The 20000-nt window shown below is 41.6% G+C and overlaps 3 protein-coding genes and 2 pseudogenes across 3 annotated transcripts; 3 read left to right on the top strand and 2 right to left on the bottom strand.

The window, feature by feature from the left end:
- Positions 1–63: 63 nt before the first annotated feature.
- On the bottom strand, positions 64–885 carry LOC137719935 (multiprotein-bridging factor 1c). The gene has a single exon (XM_068458917.2). The coding sequence runs from the start codon at positions 707–709 to the stop codon at positions 278–280; it is 432 nt and encodes a 143-aa protein (XP_068315018.1). The 5' UTR covers positions 710–885; the 3' UTR covers positions 64–277.
- Positions 886–4516: 3631 nt separating this feature from the next.
- LOC137745935 (uncharacterized) lies at positions 4517–5357 on the top strand (annotated as a pseudogene).
- An 837-nt stretch (positions 5358–6194) lies between these two features.
- On the top strand, positions 6195–12595 carry MSH7 (MUTS homolog 7). The gene is given in 18 exon segments (XM_068474036.2): positions 6195–6659; positions 6829–6957; positions 6959–7370; positions 7549–7644; positions 7751–7806; positions 7967–8033; positions 8146–8241; positions 8699–8830; positions 8931–8964; positions 9072–9116; positions 9237–9436; positions 9533–9659; positions 9743–10020; positions 10205–10399; positions 10932–11345; positions 11458–11554; positions 11697–11824; positions 11928–12595. Coding segments are annotated over 18 exon segments (3291 nt in total). The 5' UTR covers positions 6195–6345; the 3' UTR covers positions 12399–12595.
- Positions 12596–12830: 235 nt separating this feature from the next.
- Positions 12831–17160, top strand: LOC137734771 (ARF guanine-nucleotide exchange factor GNL2-like; annotated as a pseudogene).
- On the bottom strand, positions 17140–19862 carry LOC137734762 (trihelix transcription factor ENAP1). Its single transcript, XM_068474048.2, has 2 exons — positions 18412–19862; positions 17140–17413 (listed from the first exon to the last, which is right to left on the bottom strand). The coding sequence occupies exon 1, from the start codon at positions 19497–19499 to the stop codon at positions 18417–18419; it is 1083 nt and encodes a 360-aa protein (XP_068330149.1). The 5' UTR covers positions 19500–19862; the 3' UTR covers positions 17140–17413; positions 18412–18416.
- Positions 19863–20000: the final 138 nt, after the last annotated feature.

Below are 20000 nucleotides of genomic sequence, written 5' to 3'. Positions count from 1 at the left end.
ATGTGATTTAGCCAACCCCTTATTCTCCTTAGTATGAAAATATTGATGTATTCAGAAAAAACGCAACGAAAACATCAGATTCCATTAATTTCATGAAGTCCATTGGCGAGTTTAGCCTACTACATATCTTTGCCTCTTTGTACATCCTTACAGTTTTGATCACACAACAAAAACAGACCCACACACGCACCGACACAACTGACAACACCACCACTACGTTCATGACACAGAACAACCCTAATACGCCGTCGTTTTAACCTTCAACACAGGACACTTTCTATTTCCCAACTTTGCCCCTCAGCTTCTTTTCCAGAACCCTCTCCATCTTCGCCAGCACCGCCTGGTTCGGAACCGCCTTCCCGTTCTCGTACTCCTGCACCACCTGAGGCCGCTCGTTGATCCGCTTCGCAAGTTCCGCCTGGCTCATCTTCTTCTCCAGCCGCGCCTTCTGTATCGCCAGTCGCACCTCCGTCGAGACGCGGTCCAGCGCCGCGGGCTCGGCCGCCTCCTCGAGCTTCTTCACGCTGACAACCGGTGTCGTCTTCTTGTTTGATCCCGCGTCGAACTTCTTGATGGTCTGGACCGGCGCACCCGACCGGATCGCCTGGTTCACCGCCTTCGGGTCGCGGAGGGCACTGGACTTTGGCTTCTTCTGGAGGACCACCGGCTCCCAGTCCTGGACTATAACTCCTGGGTTTCGGCTCGGCATCGTCGGAGATTTGTCGGATATCTAGAGAGAGAGAAAGGTTATGGATTTTGGTGGAAAAGATGATGAGGACGGTGAAGATTGGTGCGCAAGTTATAGCGGGGTAAAACTCTGGAACGTTCTCAAAGGTTCTGTTTAGATATTTTATCATGGAAAATGAAAATTCGTGGGCGGTTAATGTGGAACCGGATTTTCTTATCCGGTTGTCCTTCGCCGCGTAATGCTGGTTTGCTTGAAAACGTGGCTGTCTACCATTGGTGCTTGGCTGGAAGATTCTTATATTTAAGAGTTGGGTTGTAATTTTCACACACCCTTAACTACTTTTCCCACACCCCTCTATATTTTTTAATACTTAATTAGTATTCTGCTATTTAATCTTTCATAAATACCCCTCCCTATTTAATCTTTTATTAATTACCATAAAAAATTACGAAGGGTATATATGGAGGATTAAATAGTAGGATGCCAATTAAGTATTAAAAAATAAGAAAGGGTGTGGAAAAAATAGTTAAATGTGTGTGAAAATCACAACCCTTAAGAGTTTGAGGTCTCAACGGCTTGTCGTGTGAGAGAGGAGTTCAATGCTCAATATGTGCTGAAAATTTAAAAAATAAAAATTTGAAAATTTAAGGCAGGCTAATGTGATAGTGAAAATCTAAGAACTCTTGTAGCGCGAGGGTTCCCAACACCTTTCTCCGTTCTTCCCTAAAAAAATTTACAAAACTCATCTAATTATTGGCAAAAAAAATGTTGTAAAACTTATGGCTCCTTTTTAAAATTAATTTACAAATAATAGGATAATTTGCATTGAGTTTTTCAATACTACGGAGAAAAAGAAGGTTTTGGATTAAGATACAATAAACTGAAGAAGATGACCGTTTGATAATCGTTTTATTTGTAGTTTTTATTGTTTAAAACTTTTAAAATTTTCTTTGGAAACCAATTTTAATTTTTATAAAGATAAAAATTTATTTCAATACCGACCAAAATTTGAAAGCTCACAAAAGTAACTTTTATAAATTAATTTCTATTTTTTAGCCAAAAAAAAACTGATTTTGTAATTAAACGAGTACTTATAGTGATGGAAAGTGGGATGAGCAACATTTGGAGTTTGCCAAAATTACGAGGTTTTAATTTTTTAAATGGTAGCCGTTGTTTTGACATTCAATTGATTTACAACTTTTCTCGAATCTAAATAATTTTCATTCTCCTTTTCTTCCTTTGCACTCTTATGTTATTTTTAGTCATAGAATTTAATAAACTAAAGAAAAATAAAAACATAAAAAAATGCAAAAAGAAGAAAATGAGTCTTGAAAATCACTACACGTCATGGCCTTAATGTGTGTTCTATGAAGGAAGGTTAACGGTTTAAGGAGTACGTCTTTCACAGTTGACTACTATCAACCTAATAAAGTCGCAAATTCACACAATGTCAAAAACTCAAAACAGCCGTTTGCAATTTAAGATTTGATTATAATATTTGCATGTATTTAATACAAATAATGATTATATTAAATACATATGTTCTCATAAATTACCGTCAAATAATAATTACAGTATTTGAGAAAATTGGAAGCTAATTACTCATTCAAAATAGGGCCGGGCCGGGCCCAATTTTGAAGGGACCGGACCGGACCTAGGTTCAAAGAGAACGGGGCGGGGCGGGCCGGGGATTACATTTTCTAATATAAGAACCGGACATTACCCGGCCCGGTTGAAACGGGCCGGTTCGAGCTGGGTCCACGGGTCCTTTATTTTTTTTTTTTTGGTTGTTTGAAAAAAAAAAAAATTTGTACGGATTGCAGATTGCAATCTGCACAAAAACTGCACAGATTGCCTCTCTTCAAATACTCGAAACCAATAAACTATGGTAATCAAATACTCTTAAATTTCTGCAAATTTAAATACCAAACAACTTAAAATCTACAATCTATAAGCAGATCCATAAAATTCAAAACCAATAAACAGTATTGGAAAAATCAACATTTAGAGTCCTCCAGGAATTAGAGGCAGGGGAAAGGGATACAAAGAGGTTTACCTCCAGTTCAACCGCGCCGCCGTGTCCTCCAGTTCCAGCAGCGCCTGCTGCTCTCTCGGTGCCCTTCGAAAGTGCTCCCAACGAAAAACGAAAACGGCGTCGGAAACAGGTTCTGTCGCAGGTCCTGCACATCCTTCTCCGGCTTCCCGCCCAAACGATTTGACAACCGAATCACATCCTTCATATACGACTCGACCTCGCTGGCCAACGCCTCCAGGTCCTCATCGCCGTCGTTCGACGGCCGGTCTTCGAGCCATTGGACTTCCGCCACCAGGTAAGGTTTGGTACGGACGAGGTCAGTGACCCGGAACTGCTCCTGGCCTTTGCAGATGAGGAAGAACCGGTCATCGACGAGGCGCTCATGCTTGACGACCTCGCCGACGCAGCCAACGTCGGCGGTGCCGGAGACGGCATCATTGTAGATAACCCCGAATCGGAGATCGGTCTGGAGGAGGGAGTGCATCATGATACGGTAGCGGAACTCGAAGATCTGGAGGGGGAGGATGGCGCCGGGGAAGAGGACGAGGGGGAGGGGGAAGATGGGGAGCTCGAGCGAGGTCTGAGACGAGAGAGGAGAGGAGATTTGGGGAGTGGGGTGTCGACTGTGGGAGTCTGGCAGACAGAGTCTGAGACTCTTACTTGAGTGCGATCGGATTAAACCAACGGATCAGATTAAATCTCAAATTTTTGGAAGGTGGAAACGGTTCGGGTCGGGGACCCGTTTCCTCAGCAATTAAGACCCGTCTCGCCCCGCAAATGACATGGACCCGCCCCGCCCCGCCCCGTTTCAGGATTTTAAAAACAGGACCCGCCCCGTACCCGCCCCGAATCGCTCGGACCCGCCCCTACCCGCGGGTCCAGGCCCCGTTTGCCCAGCCCTAATTCAAAATGGATGGTAAACCTCAACGGTTCAAAATATAGCACAATAAAAAACGCCAAAACTCCTATAATGCCCTTGCATGTTTGTAATATATAGGGGTAAAACCAACTTTATATATTAGTTTTATGGGTAAAGTACAAAAAACACCTCAACTATTAGTGTCACGACACTTTCATACCTCATTTTTTAAAATTGACAATGTCCTCATCTTACGAATTTGTGTCAATGTTATACATTCCATTAGCTTGGCATGAATTTCTCAGTTAAATGTTGACGTGACTTGATTCAGAGCCCACTTTCTATTAAAAATTTTAATAAAATATTATTAAAAACTAAAAAAAAATCATTTAATATTTTTAAATATTAAAATAATAAAGAAAAGTAAAAAAAACAAAACAAAACAAAACCTTTCGTCCCTTTCCCTCCCCCATCTACCTATTGCAACCCAGAAAACAAAAGAAGAAGGAAAAAAAAAAACAAAACTTCATCCCTCTCTCTCCCCCCCCCCCCCCCCCCGCGCGTCCTTCTTTATTCTCCCCCATCCCCCCTAACCCCCGTTCTCCCCCACCCGAGCCCCTACCTGCAACCCAAAAAAAAATAAAAAATAAAACAAAATCCCAGTTCGTCTTCCCTTCACATCCACTCTCCGCACCTACCCAACCTCGCACCCATCCCTCGCGGAATCGCCCTGGCGAATAGGATCTGGGTTTTTTTTTTTTTTTCCTTCTTCTTCCTCCTCCTTTTTTTTTCTTTCTGGGTCGCAAGGGGTTGTATTTGTTTTTGGGGGGGGGGGGAATTGGGTTGGGGTTTTGTTTTTTCTTCTTCTTCTTCTTTTTCTTCAGGGGGTTTGGGGGTTGATGGGTTTTCAAATTTTTTTTGTTGGTTGAAGATTATGCACAACTCACACAAATCCCTGGATTCATGGCACTCCGTCGATTCCTGCGTGTTCCAGCTCCATGGCTGGAGACCTTTCCATCTGCAGCAGCAGCAGCAGACTTCCACGCCCACCTTCAAAACCCTAGACTTTGCCGATCGCAAATCCAATGGCCTCCTCGTCCACACCAAACACCTTTGCCTCTCCAACAGGACGACTTTTTTTTTCTATCGATGCCATCAACATGTCCCGGCTTACCTTGGTCGACGACGACAGGACGATCTCCGACGGACACCGTACTAGGAACGGGAGCTTCCAATTCATCGCGAAGAAGCGACGGCGTTGTGGGTCGATGTCAGTTTTCGGGATGAGTAGTGAGCAAAGTGGGACCCATAAGTACTGCTCGGTTGGGGCTTCGGCGGCGTATGGGACATGTTCAGATTTTCGGGTAGTGCTGGGGACATACTCGAGTGGGGAGCTGTTTGGGAATGGGGATGCGAATTGGGCGTAAGATGTGAGTGAGGCGAGGAAATCGAGGAAGGAAAGAGATGGAGGTGGGGGTAGTGGAAAGAAAGAGAATGTGGGTGTTGAGTTTGGTCACACTAGGGGTTTTGATGCTCAGGGGAATGAGTCCGGGTACAGCAGTGAATCGGGTTATTGCGGGGACGCGGAGTTCGGCTATGGCAATGAGTTTGATGAAGAGGAGGAGGATACTCATGTATTGTTTTGGGGCGATCAATTTGGAGATGCTGATTCTATGATGGAGACAGTAGGGGATAATACATTCGTGGATCAAAAGTCCCATCACAAATGTCGGCGTAAGAAACACGATTGCATAATGGTTGATGCATTGAGGTAGCCGAATTGATTGGAGCATAAAAACAACTTCTATATATCCTTTTTCTCAGTAAGCAAAGGTTCCTTTGTATCATTTCGGCATCGGCTTTCTATTCAGAAGGAAGGACGTTGGCAACCTGATAGAATCTGTGTATGCTCTAATCACTGCTGTCACACTTGTCGAGTCCATTTTGAGAGTGAGAGGTTTTGGTGTATATACGCAATTGAATTCGGATTTATGCGGCAAATTTGCATTCTAAAATCGTGTGCAAAGGATTATGAATGTACCATTAGACTCACTAACGTCTGAATGCAGGATGAATTCATATGTACGTTTCTGGTGAGTTTGTAGGGTCCGGGTTGAACTTACATTACCATTATATTAATAATGCCACAATTGTTCTCTAAAAAAAAAAAGGGAAGAAGATGAAGATGGGGAAAGAGAGAATGGGGGAGGGGATGGAAGGGACGAAAGGTTTTGATTTTTGTTTATTTTTTATTTTTTATTTTTTAACTTTTCTTTATTATTTTAATATTTAAAAATATTAAATGATTTTTTATAGTTTTTTTTTAATATTTTTTTTTATTTTTTAATAGAAAGTGAGGTCTAGATTAAGCCATGTCAGGATTTAATTGACAAATTAACAGCAGGCTAACGGAAAGTATAACATTGACACAAATTCGTAAGATGAGATATGACATTGTCAATTTTAAAAGATGAATTATGAAAGTGTAGTGACACCAGTAGTGAGATAATGTTTTGTTCTTTACCCTAGTTTTATTCATGAATTGGCCCCCATGTCCGTTGTCTTGAAAGTGGCGAGCTGCGAATTGGTTGTTTTTGCAGATGAGGGCATATTTGCCAGAAGGTAAAGTGTCACCTAGGTCAAAAATCACCCGCGCAATTTAACTTCACTCCCAATATGTGGCGCCAATTCTACATTTCGGTATAAATTCCAGTTCCACATTCGCGCTCAGCAATCAGCATTCTCTCTCTGCGAATCGGAAAAATGCAACGCCAGCAGTCGATCCTCTCCTTCTTCAAGAAACCCTCGCCCGAAAAGCAGAGCTCCGACGCCGCAACTGCACCAAACGGCCGCCGAGCTTCTCAGCTTCCGGTGACGCAGCAGGAACAAAAGACCTCCGTTTCTAAGCATACTACGGTGGCTCTTGAAGTTACCGGAACTGACACTCCGCCGGAGAAGGCTCCACGTCAGATTTTGCCTGTGAATGTGGAGAGCCTGAAAGAGTCGTCTCCATTTGGCCGTATCATGCTTAAATTTATGAAGGTCGATGATACGCAAAAAGCTCCTCAGAGCCAGAGGTATTATTTATTAATTATTATTTTGGTTAATGAAGGTCGATGATACGCAATAATATTAATTATTTTTATAAAATTTTAACATATATTTATGGATAAACTTAGGGTTTAGGGTTTGAATTTCTGTTCAAGTTCTGCAATCAATTTATAAATTTAATTTGATTTTTTGTAGGAAGCAATCAAATGCTGGTTCCTCTAACGGTTGTACAGAGTCTGGTAAGTTTACCGAGCCTCAAGGATTGTGTGAACAAGCAGTGGCATCTCAACATTTTCTATTTAACAAAAATGTTACCAATTCCAATGAGAACTGGTGAAGCTTCTGTTGTGCATATTGATAGTGACATTGTTGGGCCAGAAACGCCTGGGGCACAGCGTCTGGTTCCCCGAATGAAACGGATTCAAGATGATATTCCGAAGTTTGGGGATAAGTTAAATGGTCCGTTGCAAAATTCTAGCAAAAGAGTGAAACTTCTTCAGGAGCCAGCAGTAGCCTTGGACAAGAGTAATGGAGAAGCATCTGACATGGCTAGCAAGTTTGAGTGGCTTGACCCATCCCGAATCAGAGATGGAAATAGAAGGCGGCCTGATGATCCTCTCTATGACAAAACAACACTGTATATACCACCTGATGCTTTGAAGAAGATGTCAGCATCGCAAAGACAATATTGGGATGTCAAGTGTCAATATATGGATGTTGTTCTTTTCTTCAAAGTGGTTAGTTACAACTGCTTATTTGCTAATAGTTAATATAATTTGTAATTGTTTGTGAAAGTGTAGTTTGTTGTACTAGGACTTTTGGGGTGATTTCTATTCATCCAATTCAGATTTCGAAGTTTAAATCCTTGTTTTTCGAACTGCATTACCTAATCTCATGGCTTGTGATCAACCTCAGGGAAAATTTTATGAGCTTTATGAACTAGATGCTGAAATTGGCCATAAGGAGCTTGATTGGAAAATGACCTTAAGTGGTGTAGGGAAATGTCGTCAGGTGACTTGATGCACTAAATCGTTTGATTCACATTACTTATTCTGATCATCCTTTTAGAACTATATGTCTATATGTTGACCCAAGTATTTCCACCCATATGATGTAGGTTGGTATCTCTGAAAGTGGGATTGATGATGCTATCGAAAAGCTGGTTGTGCGTGGGTATGTGATTGACTAGTCTTACAATGATTTGATTATCATCTGCATTTATTTGTTGGACGATGCCTTTGATCACATCATCCTAGGTGGTCATATGCAATTGTCCCATTTCCTACATTGCTACAGCATAGTTGACTTGTTATCTGTTACATCTTCTGTGAAGCTATAAAGTTGGAAGGATAGAGCAGCTGGAGACTTCTGATCAAGCAAAAGCCAGAGGTGCCAAAGCTGTAAGTTGGCCGTGTTAATCTAAGATTTAAAGATTATTGTTAGTTCTACACTTTGTGATTGTTTAGGTGACCTTGTACTTGCACAGTCTGACTTTTAATCCCTGTCTTACAGGTCATTCCGAGAAAGCTGGTTCAGGTAGTCACACCATCAACCACAACTGACGGAAATATTGGGCCTGATGCTGTTCATCTTCTTGCATTAAAAGAGGTTTGTAGCGTCCTGATCTCAAATTTTTGAATGTGCATGCTACATAAGTTTTTTGCAATCTGTTTGATACCTCACAATCCTTGTCCTAAGTGATGTTACTAGCATTACGGATCACAGAAATTTCCTTGTTATATGGTCCAATTGAGAGACCCATGAACACAATGGTTATTCAACTCGGAGTTGTTTTTTTAGGTGAACTCAGAGTTGTTAGAAGGAAGCACCAAAACAGATTCTTATTTTGTTAAGATCATTCTGGCCATTTTAAAGCTGACATATTTTTCGCAGTTTCTTTATATCATATGTAGTAGTTGGCCACATAGCATCTTCCGATGTTTTTCCTTGTATATGTGCTTGAAGTATTTTCATTTTTTCTACAAGTTCCTATATTTTTGCTACTAGAGAAGTGTTTTATGCATTATAGAATTTAAAATGCACTTCCCTGGTTTGGTGTGTTCAGGTGAGCTCTGAGGTGCATAATGGTTCAGTTGTATATGGATTTGCTTTTGTTGATTGTGCTGCTTTAAAGTTCTGGATTGGTGCCATAAGTGACGATGCCTCCTGTGCTGCTTTGGGGGCTTTATTGATGCAAGTATGTTCTTGTATTCTTTTCATTGTGTAGTATCTTTAGTGAAGTAGTTTCAAAGGCTTGAAAACTGATATTCTAATTTTGTTGATGGTGTTTGATTTAGGTGTCACCTAAAGAAGTTATATATGAAAGTAGAGGTAAATATTCTTGCTCTGCCCTTTCTGCCTACATATTTGGCAGATTTCAATATTAATGCATGAAAATCATTTCATCACTTGAAACATACAACCTCAAATCTACGCAGGGCTGTCAAGAGAAGCTCAAAAAGCCTTAAAAAAGTACTCAACAGGTTCGAGATATCCTTTTCTTTTTCCCAATTGAAAACAAATCTAAGTGATCGAGATAGAGAGAGCATGTGTGTGTGTGAGTGGTGTAGGTGATTCTGACTGCGTTTCTGTTTATCATGCAGGTTCTGCTGCACTGCAACTGACTCCAGTGCAGTCACTCACTGATTTTTTGGATGCTTCTGAAGTTAGAAATGTAATTCAGTTGAAAGGGTACTTCAAAGGGTCTTCTAATTCATGGAATCATGGACTTGACAGTGAGATACACCATGAAATCACTTTATCTGCACTTGGCGTTCTTATTGGCCATCTATCCAGGTTGATGGTAAGCTCACTTAAATGTCTTTCAAAAACGAAAAATAATTATGCAGTGAATATATGTCTGCCATAAAGTAACTGATGCGTTCCATTTCTTATGCAGTTAGATGATGCTTTACGAAATGGAGATATATTACCTTACCAAGTTTATAGGGGTTGCCTCAAAATGGATGGACAGACACTGGTAAATCTGGAAATTTTCAGTAATAATGCTGATGGTGGTCCATCAGGCAAGTGTTCTCCTTTCCTTGAATTCAACCAGAATACTGAGTGAGTCCATTTTTTTATTGTGCTTTTTGGTATCTTTTACCAGGTACACTGTACGCATATCTTGATAACTGTGTAACATCATCCGGTAAGCGGCTTTTGAGGAAGTGGCTCTGCCATCCTCTGAAATCTGTTGAAGCCATTAATAATAGGCTTGATGTAGTTGAAGATCTACTGGTACATCCAGAAATGATACCACTTATTGCTCAATATCTTCGCAAGATTCCAGACCTAGAAAGGTTACTCGGACGGATTAGGGCAAGTGTTCAGTCCTCAGCTTCTCTCCTACTCCCGTTGTTTGGCAAAAAAGTATTGAAACAGAGAGTAAGCATTTTCTACTTTAATATGGAAGTTATATTGAAACTTTTTAAAATATGGCAAATGTTTTGCTGTTCAAATTTGAGTGTTCAGAGAATAGATTCCATTGATTTTATCAACCCATTCTCCTTAACCATGAATGTATGGTAAGAAAAGATAACACGGAACACGAACTTTTAATGTTGTACAGGTGAAAGTGTTTGGGACTCTTGTTAAGGGCCTGAGATCTGGATTGGATTTGTTAAAGCTATTACAGAATGAAGGGCATATCATTGAACGATTATCAAAAGTATTTAAAGTTCCAAGTCTGAGTGGCAGTGATGGGCTTGACCAACATCTTACCCAATTTGAAGCTGCTGTAGATAGTGAATTCCCAAATTACCAGGTATACGTTTTTCAATTCTCATACCTTGCTCTATTAGAAGTGTCCATTTCTCTTCTTTGGTGTTAATTAGTTTATGTAGAACACTCCTGTGAGCGAGTGTAATATATTTCCGTGGATAGTCAATACTCTGCTCTTTCATAGATCTCATTTCCTCGATTGTGTTCTATTATTGGATTTCCGAGAAGCATACAACTAGAGACTTCTTGTTTTTAGTCCTAGCAACGACAAATGAAGTTCTTCCGTTAGTGTGCAAGCAGGAGCCTTGCTAATTGATTATTTGTGGTGACAACTTTTGTTAAATAATTCTCTTTCTCTCTCTCTGGTTGTCCCTTTTTTATGGTTTAAAAAGTGCAATAAATCTTCAGTTTCTTTCAGTATTATCTTTTTGACTTTTCTTGGACTGCTCTATATCAGGATAATCATTAAACTAGTACTGCATATTGTATGAATTTTTTTTGCATGACTAAGATTCTGATTTTAGTTTCAAGAGTTAAACCTCTGTGAAGTATACTGACATTGAATTTGGTGCCAGAATCACGAGGCAACTGATTCACATGCCGAAACACTCTCCATCCTGATTGAGCTATTTATCGAGAAAGTAAAAGAATGGTCTGATGCCATACATGCAATCAACTGTATTGATATACTAAGATCTTTTGCAGTTACTGCAAGTTTCCCATCTGGGACCATGTCCAGACCTGTTATTTTGCCTCAATCAGAAGATATGACTTTGAATGGAGAGAACCAAAGTCCTACACTTGCTACTAAAGGACTATGGCATCCATTTGCTCTTGGGGAAAATGGAGGACTGCCTGTCCCAAATGACATGGTCCTAGGCGAGGGTACAGATGGCCATCATCCACGCACTTTACTACTGACTGGGCCAAATATGGGTGGAAAATCAACTATTCTTCGCGCCACATGTCTTGCTGTTATACTAGCCCAGGTTCTTCTTTTTGCCTTGAGTGATTTCTTCTGTAATTTAAACCCAGAAGTTGGTCAGTGAAGACCATTAGATGTTTTGATGTTTAGTCATTTGATTCACTGATGTCTTGCAGCTGGGTTGTTACGTGCCTTGTGAGACATGTGTTCTCTCACTTGTAGATGTCATCTTCACACGGCTTGGTGCCACTGATCGTATCATGACTGGCGAGAGTAAGCCTTTTTTAGCAGACCAACAGTCTCGTTTCCTTTACTTTTATTCTTCGTATTCTGAATCACCTCCGAAAAAGACAATTTTGTGATGATCTTAAATTGCAAAATCTGACCATGGAAGTGTTCTCAATTTCTTTTGTAGGTACGTTCTTTGTGGAATGCACAGAAACAGCATCAGTTCTTCAACATGCCACTCAAGATTCTTTGGTTATTCTTGATGAATTGGGTCGTGGAACGAGCACTTTTGATGGATACGCAATTGCATATGCTGTAAGATTACTTTGCTCTTTACTACAAGGCCATCATATTATTGATAATTATGCCATAGCTATGTATCACTAGATTCATTACTATGTTTTTTGTTGTTGGTCAGGTCTTTCGTCATCTTGTCGAGAAGATTAACTGCAGATTATTGTTTGCGACTCACTATCACCCGCTAACCAAGGAATTCGCTTCTCATCCACACGTTACATTACAACACATGGCATGTTCTTTCAAGTCAAAATCTGCATGCCCTTCGAAAAGTGACCAAGAGCTGGTATTTCTCTATCGCCTTACCAATGGGGCATGCCCAGAGAGTTACGGACTGCAAGTAGCAATGATGGCTGGGATCCCAGAGCAGGTGGTCGAAGCTGCTTCAAGGGCCGGCCAAGTAATGAAGAAATCCATTGGACAAAGTTTCAAGACCAGCGAACAGAGATCAGAGTTTTCTACTCTCCACGAGAGCTGGCTGAAGACCCTGCTAGCTGCCACGCTGACCGGTAATTACAATGACGAAGATTGTTTTGATGTGCTGTTTTGTTTGCAGCACGAACTTAAGAGCTCGTATCGATCGGGCAACTGACAAAGGGCACGAGATTTCTATAGATAGCAGCGTGAAAACTTTGAGTTTTGATGCCTCTCTGACTGTTGTAACTTCGTATTTTACTAAACTGCATCCGGAAATGTTTCCCCTTAACGGAAAGGAAGAAAAGGAGGAGATAATTGCGGTGGAAATCATCAATTATCAAAAGGGGTGTGATATTCACATATATTATTTTACTTTTTACACACCTTTTTAATTTTCGGTCATCGGATTGGATGAATTAAAGACCAACAGACATAAATTATCAAGGGATGTGTGAGAAGTAAAATAGGATGTGGATAGCACACCCCTTATAAAATTCCTTTAACCATACAAATTAACTAAAAACTAAACATCAAGTTTCCCGGGTAATTCGGGTTTTGTATAACTTTGTCAAATGACAAAACCACCCTCCTATCTCACTCTTGCATTTTCAGTAACACTGTCGATAGTTGACACCAGAAAAACCCAAAATGGTCCTTCCACAGCACTAGAACCACACAACTAACTTAACTGTTTTTTGAAATTTGTTCGAACTTCTCTCCCTTCCTCCCCTGAGACTGCCATGCATGGAGAAAGATCCGATCGGTGATGAAAAAGGCAAATCGAGCCGGAACAAGCAAACAAAGCTCAAGAGGAAAGAGCTGGGATTGTCGAGCATGCTAAACACCGAAGTTGATGCCATCCTCGCCGTCGTCTGCCGTCCCCTGGACCCAACCTCCCACTGCTTCGCCCCCCCGGAGGACATCATCGACCCTTCCTTTCTCCAATCTCTAAAATCCTTCCGCGCCCTAATCCTCAACCCCCAGCAGGAATGGCGCACAATAGAGCCCTCCATCTACCTCTCCCCCTTCCTAGATGTCATCCAAAGCGACCACGTCCACGCCTCCGCCACCCGCATCGCCCTCTCCGCCACGCTGAAGATTCTCAAGCTCGGAGTCTTCGACGAGAAGACTCCGGGGGCGAAAGAAGCTATTAACACCGTGGTCACCTCCATCTCCACGTGCTGGCTTGAAAGAACTGACTCTGTTAACGAGGACGCCGTGATGATGAACATCCTCCAAATCCTGACCGGAACCATGAACCACCGTGCTTTGGTTCTGCTCTCCGATCATGCACAATCGTGAACACCTGTTTTCAGGGTGTTCAGCAATCGGCGAACAGAGGAGACTTGCTCATGCGAAGTGCGAGGTACACAATGCACGAGCTGATCCAGATCAAATTTTCGCGGTTGCCAGAAATCGATTTCCAAGATGAGGACGGCTCGGCGAGTACTGACACCGTAGACGCCGATGCGGACGATGGGAATTTGGATTCAGGGTATGGGATCCGGTGCGCGGTTGATATTTTTCACTTCTTGTGTTCTTTGTTGAACGTGGTTCAGGTGGTTGAGACGGATCAGGGGTGAGGATGTGCAGCTTTTCGCTCTTGTTCTGATCAACTCCGCGATCGAGTTGAGCGGGGATGAAATCGGGTCTCATTCGAAGTTGTTGAGGATGATGAAAGATGATCTCTTTCACCATTTGGTTCACTCCGGCACGAGTTCAAGCCCGCTTGTTTTTTCCATGATTTGCAGTACGGTTTTGAACATGTATCACTTTCTTCAGAGGTGAGGTTTTCGGGTTCATTTCGAGATGTCCGAATTAAACACATTTCGATTTTGAGAATTCCTTGCTTTGTTTTTGCAGATTCATTCGGCTTCAATTAGAAGCATTCTTCACGTTTGTGCTGTTTCGAGTTTCAGCTCCCAGAGTGTCAATCCAACTTCAAGAGGTTGCAAGGGATTATAAATTTCTGCAGACAACTGACGTTCGTCGTAGAGGTCTATGTGAACTACGACTGTGATCCGCTTTGCCATAATGCGTTTGAGGAGATTGGGATGTTGCTTTGCAAGCAGTCTTTTCTGGTCGCAAGCCCTTTGAAAACTTTACAGATACAAGCCTTTGAATGGTTAGTTATCATGATCCACAACATTGCAGATAGTATTGATAGAGAAAATGATACAAGCCCTTCCGGAACCTACCCGATTGAGATCACAGAGTATACGCTGTTTTGGGAAGACAAACAGAGAGATGATTCAGAAGTTTGGGTGCAATTTGTAAGGCTGAAGAAAGCGCAGAAGAGAAAAGCATTGATTGCTGGACACCATTTTAATCGCGAGAAGGGAATGGAATACTTGAAGCTTTCCAACTTAGTCTCTGACCCTCCGGATCCAAAGACTTCGGCTTATTTCTTTCGTTACACCCCTGGGCTTGACAAGATGATGATAGACGATTATCTTGGTGATCCCGACGAGTTTCACATCAAAGTACTTAAAGAATTCACCGGAGCCTTTGGATTTTCAGGCATGAATCTCGACAGTGCTCTCCGAACTTATCTGGAGACTTTCCGTTTGCCAGGAGAGTCCCAGAAGATTCAGAGGATTCTCGAAGCGTTTTCAGAGAGTTTTTTTGAGCAGCAGTCTGCAGATCTTTTCGTGAACAAAGACACTGTATTCATTCTTTGCTACTCTCTCATTATGCTCAATACTGATCAGCACAATCCGCAAGTGAAGAAGAAGATGACGGAAGAAGAGTTCATCAGGAATAATAGGGCAATCAATGGAGGGAAGGATCTTCCTAGAGAGTATCTGTGCGAGCTTTTCCAATCCATATCGAACAATGCAATCACACTTTTTGGTCAATCTGGTATGACAGTACTAATGAACCCGAGCAGATGGATTGAGTTGATGAACCGTTCCAAAACTGTGCAGCCTTTCATTCTATGTGATTTTGATTGTCGGCTAGGCAGAGACATGTTTGCTTGCATTGCTGGCCCTTCAGTCACAGCTATTTCTGCATTTTTCGAGCAAGCTGAAGAAGAGGAGTTGCTCCATGAATGCATTGAAGGATTATTCTTGGTAGCCAGGATAGCGCAGTACCGACTGGAGGACACACTCGATGAGCTCATTGCCACCTTCTCGAGATTCACCACGCTGCTTAATCCTTACGCCTCTGCGGAAGAAACACTCTTTGTTTTTAACAAAGATTTGATGCCAAGAATGGCTACACTAGCTATTTTCACCATCGCAAACAACTTTGGAGAGTCGATCAGAGGGGGTTGGAGGAACATTGTGGACTGTTTGCTAAAACGCAAGAGGGTTAACCTACTTCCCCAAAATGTCCTTGAGTTTGATGCTGCTTCCACCTCATCTGATGCTTAACCAACATCTGAATCGGGTATAATCTTTCCTGCTCACGATCCCAAATTTGGAGGATGACAAGCTTCTGGCATGATTAGTCAATTCTCACATCTTCTATCACTAGAGTCCGGAAGATGCTGCATCTCTTGGCATGAGTGAATTTGAACAGAACCTGAAGGTTATCAAACAATGCCGAATTGGGGACATCTTCAGCACTAGTTCAAACTTTCCCAAGGACTCTTTGCTCAACCTCGGGCGTTCACTAATATATGCAGCTGCAGGGAAAGGGCAGAAGTTTAGCACACCCGTTGAAGAAGAAGAGACCGTTGGGTTCTGCTGGGATTTGATAGTTGCCATCTCTTTGGCCAACGTCCATAGGTTCCAAGCATTTTGGTTGAGTTTTCATGATTATCTGCTGGCGGTTGCTCAGTTTCCCATGTTCTCCCCAATCCCATTTTCCCAAAAAGCCATTGTAGGCCTCTTCAAGGTCTGTCTCAAGCTCCTTGGTACCGACCTGACAGAATCCCTGAGGAGCTCATTTTCAAGTCGATAAATCTAATGTGGAAGCTGGAAAAAGAAATTCTCGACAACTGCAGTGAGTCCATTACACAATCCGTAAACAAGATTCTCGTTGAGTACCCTGCCAATTTGTAAACCCAACTCGGATGGAAGTCAGTTCTCCACTTATTATCAGTCTCCAGGCGACACCCTGACACCTATTAGCAGGGAGTTGAGACTCTGATGATGATGATGTCTGATGGAACCCATGTATTGCAGACAAATTACGCTTACTGCATCGACTGTGCCCTTGGTTTTATTGCTCTAAAAAACAGCCCGTCGGAGAAGAACTTGAAGATACTTGACCTGTTAGCAGATTCTGTAAACTTGTTGATCCAATGGTACAGAAATCAGTACTCAGATCCTGGGAACAATTACAGCATCGCGAGCAACACGAGTAACTCCTCCTTAGAAGACTCAAAAGGTTTCGGCTCTAACAACTTTGCCGTGAATTTGTTTGTCAAGCTAGGGGAGGCATTTCAAAAGATCAGCCTAGCTCGGCGAGAAGAAATAAGAAACCATGCAGTCTTGTCAGTTTAAAAAAGTTTCAAACTTGCTGAGGAACTAGAATTCACACCAACCAACTGTACCAACTGTTTGAACCTCGTTATCTTTGCGATGGTGGATGATCTGCACGAAAAGATGCTGGAGTACTTGCAAAGAGAGAACGCACAGACGGAGATGAGAGGCATGGAAGGGACCTTGAAGACTGCATTGGAGCTCCTAACAGACGTGTACTTGCAGTTTCTGATACTGATTTCCCAATGCAGCAGCTTTTGGACATTTTGGTTGGGATTGTTGAGAAGGATGGACACATGTATGAAGGCGGATTTGGGAGCATATGGCGAATCAAAACTGCCGGAAATTGTGCCGGAGTTGTTGAGAAAGATGATTACGGAGATGAAGGCGAAGGAGATATTAGTGCAGAAGGAGGGTGATGATCTTTGGGAGATAACACATATTCAGATACAATGGATTGCTCCTTCAATCAAGGACGAGCTGTTTCCAGAAGAAAGTTTGTAATAAATATGGATTTTTCTTATTTTTCACTTAAAAAAGTCAATAGAAAATATTTATGAGTCTTCACAGAAAATTTTAGATATAAAAATTTTAATCGATTTTGTGACATGTTCAAAAATAAAAATAATTTGATAAAACTGAAGGATAACAGGAGATGATAGAGCAACAGATTAGAGATGAATGTCTTGCAAGTTAATCCCCAAAACAGTTGAGAACAGCGATTAGATGTCCCCGTCCTTCTCGATCATACTATGTCCTGAGACAAGAAATTAGGACAAATTCAGAAATTTCATTAACAAGAAGAAGATGCTTTCCTAAATCTCAAGATAACATTCAACCTTGAAGAGTATGTTAACATCTTGTTCTGAAGCACACATAGGACTGATACAAGTGTATGGCTCATTTGGAAGCGTTTTCAAAATGATTGAAAGTGCTTTTGAAACCAATCCTAGTAAAATAATGCAAGTGAATCCTGAAAAGGCACTTGAGGTGCTTCCTGCAAGAACTTCAAGTGCTTTTGGAACCCAAAAACACTTTCACCAAAAGCGGTTTCAGTCATTTTAAAAGCACTTTCAAACGAGCCTGCATTTTGGATCATCCGCTAAAACATGAGGCTAGCAAGTTCTAATGTTTGACAGTCTAAAGGCTCATGAACACAACAAAGTTGTATCTTGCCCTTGTATCCATGTATGTTCTTCATTTAGTATTTACCAAATCAATATTTCTTTTCTTCTTAAATCAATTCTAATGGCGGTCACCAACAATTTTCTCTTTAAATACAAAAAAATAACGCATCTCAAACATAACTGAAACCATAGAACACAATGCATGAGCCCCTGCATAACCACAAAAGCCATTGTTTGTGGGATTTTGGGTTTCAAAGGCAGAACATTAGGATCATGTCTTTAATGTTTTTGATACTAAATCATGTCTTTAATGTTTTTGATACTAACATTAGTAATTAAAAAAAAAGGGGCCAAAGTAAATCAAATTCTTTCCAAAACAGAGCTACTCAACGAACGGAGAAAATGCCATGAAACATATACTCACATAACTTAACAGAGGAATAAAACCAATCCGTTAATTCTTTGAAGCAAGCATCACAATGTTAGAGGCACAAAATTATACAATCAGAGCAAACTTAGCATATCATGAAACAATAATCTCACAAAAATTATATCTAGAGAATAATTGTAGCAACCAATTCAGTTGCCAACTAAGTTGAAGCAAAAGACAGATACCACACACCCTCACCTGCATCATTCACTGAGATCCTCAACAGAAACATCTGTCTCATCATCGTCATCTGCCTCCTGAATTTTCGCAATTTCCACCTGCGCCCTCTCTAGAATCTGCTTCTTCTGCAACTCCAACTCCTTGTTGAAATTTTTCCTCATCTTCTCCAATTCCCTCATCTGCTGCCTCTTACTACTCTCAATCTTCTCATAAATCTCCCCAAACTTGTGAATTGAATCCGCCAACACTCTATACGAAGACCCTTCATCCCCGTCCCCTCCATGCATCCCTGCCATTCTTGGTGGAAACACATCGAAATCATCATTCCCATTCTCATCATCATCTGTCTCTGACTCACCAGGACTATCCCTCATCTCATCAAACCCATTCGACCGCTCCAAATAAACCCTCGTGTTCATAAACACATACTCCCCAGAATCAATCCCACAAGCAAGCCCAAATTCCTGCCTCGACGACGATGCCATTAACATCTCCATCTTCTTAAAGTAAGCCCATTTGCTAGAGTTCAACCCCATTTCTTCCATTTTCTCCTTCTCTTTCTTATACTTCCTCTTAAGCATATCCAACATCGACTTACATTGCCCGTCGGTCCTCTCAATCTTCGACGCTTCTGAGACTTTGTATGCTACCTCATGCCAATCATCAGACCTCAAACTCTTCCTCCCCAGCTGAAGAAACCTATCACCCCAAACCTCCAGCAGCATAAACACCGAGTGCTCCGTCCACTCCTCTTCAGCCCGAAAACCCGGTTCCCAGTTCGGCCTCACCCGAGGTGCAAACTCGTACCTTGATTCCAAATTCTTCGCCTTCCTCTTCTTTGGAAACCTCTCAAAATCTTCCTCCGCGTCAAAATTCCGATTAAACCCATGCCTGTGCTTGTCTTCTTCGTCATTGTATTGGTCTTCCCGGCCATTTCCTTCGTCCAACTCGTCCAATTCGTAGTCGTCTTCCACCGCGTATCGATTAGGAACCGGACGAGCATATTGGGTGTTTCGGGTGTGGATTTTACGGCGACCAGAGGAGTTATGGTGGCTTGCAGAGTAGGATTTCGGATGGTACCTAGGGTCGTCTACTGTGTCGTCCATTGGAGCACAAAATCGGTAGCTTCACAGCAGCTCGAACCCTAATACCCAATGACGCAAAAAAATTGAGGATTTTTGTGTGGGAAAATTTGAAAAGTAATGTAATTTTTTAGATTGTTTGTTTCCGATGAATTCGAATTTACAATTGAGAGAGATCAGAGGGAAGGGGGATAAGCTCCGAGAGCTGAAACAAACACCCTAATTTGGCTGGTGGCTTAGAAGATCGAAAGGTTTCGGGTTTACCCGAATGGGTTTGCAAATGCAGATGGATGGGGAACGTTTATGGTCCCAACCTTTTCTGGGACAGTCATTGATGGACATCGGTGCCCATTGTTAGTCTTGAACGATGGACTAATCGTTGCCGATTCATAATTATCCATGCTTAGAATTAGAATCATTTATATTATAAATTACTCTATATAAGTTGATTTTAAAAAAATCAATTAAAATTAGGATGGTTTATTTATCAAACTATATAAAAATAGATGAACGAATTTTTTTATG

This window comes from Pyrus communis, chromosome 15 (genome assembly GCF_041283825.1).
Source record: "Pyrus communis isolate YQ-2024b chromosome 15, ASM4128382v1, whole genome shotgun sequence".
In the NCBI taxonomy this organism is placed as follows: Eukaryota; Viridiplantae; Streptophyta; class Magnoliopsida; order Rosales; family Rosaceae; genus Pyrus; species Pyrus communis.
Note: the sequence above shows the minus strand (reverse complement) of the source record. Positions and strands in the feature narration are given on the sequence as shown.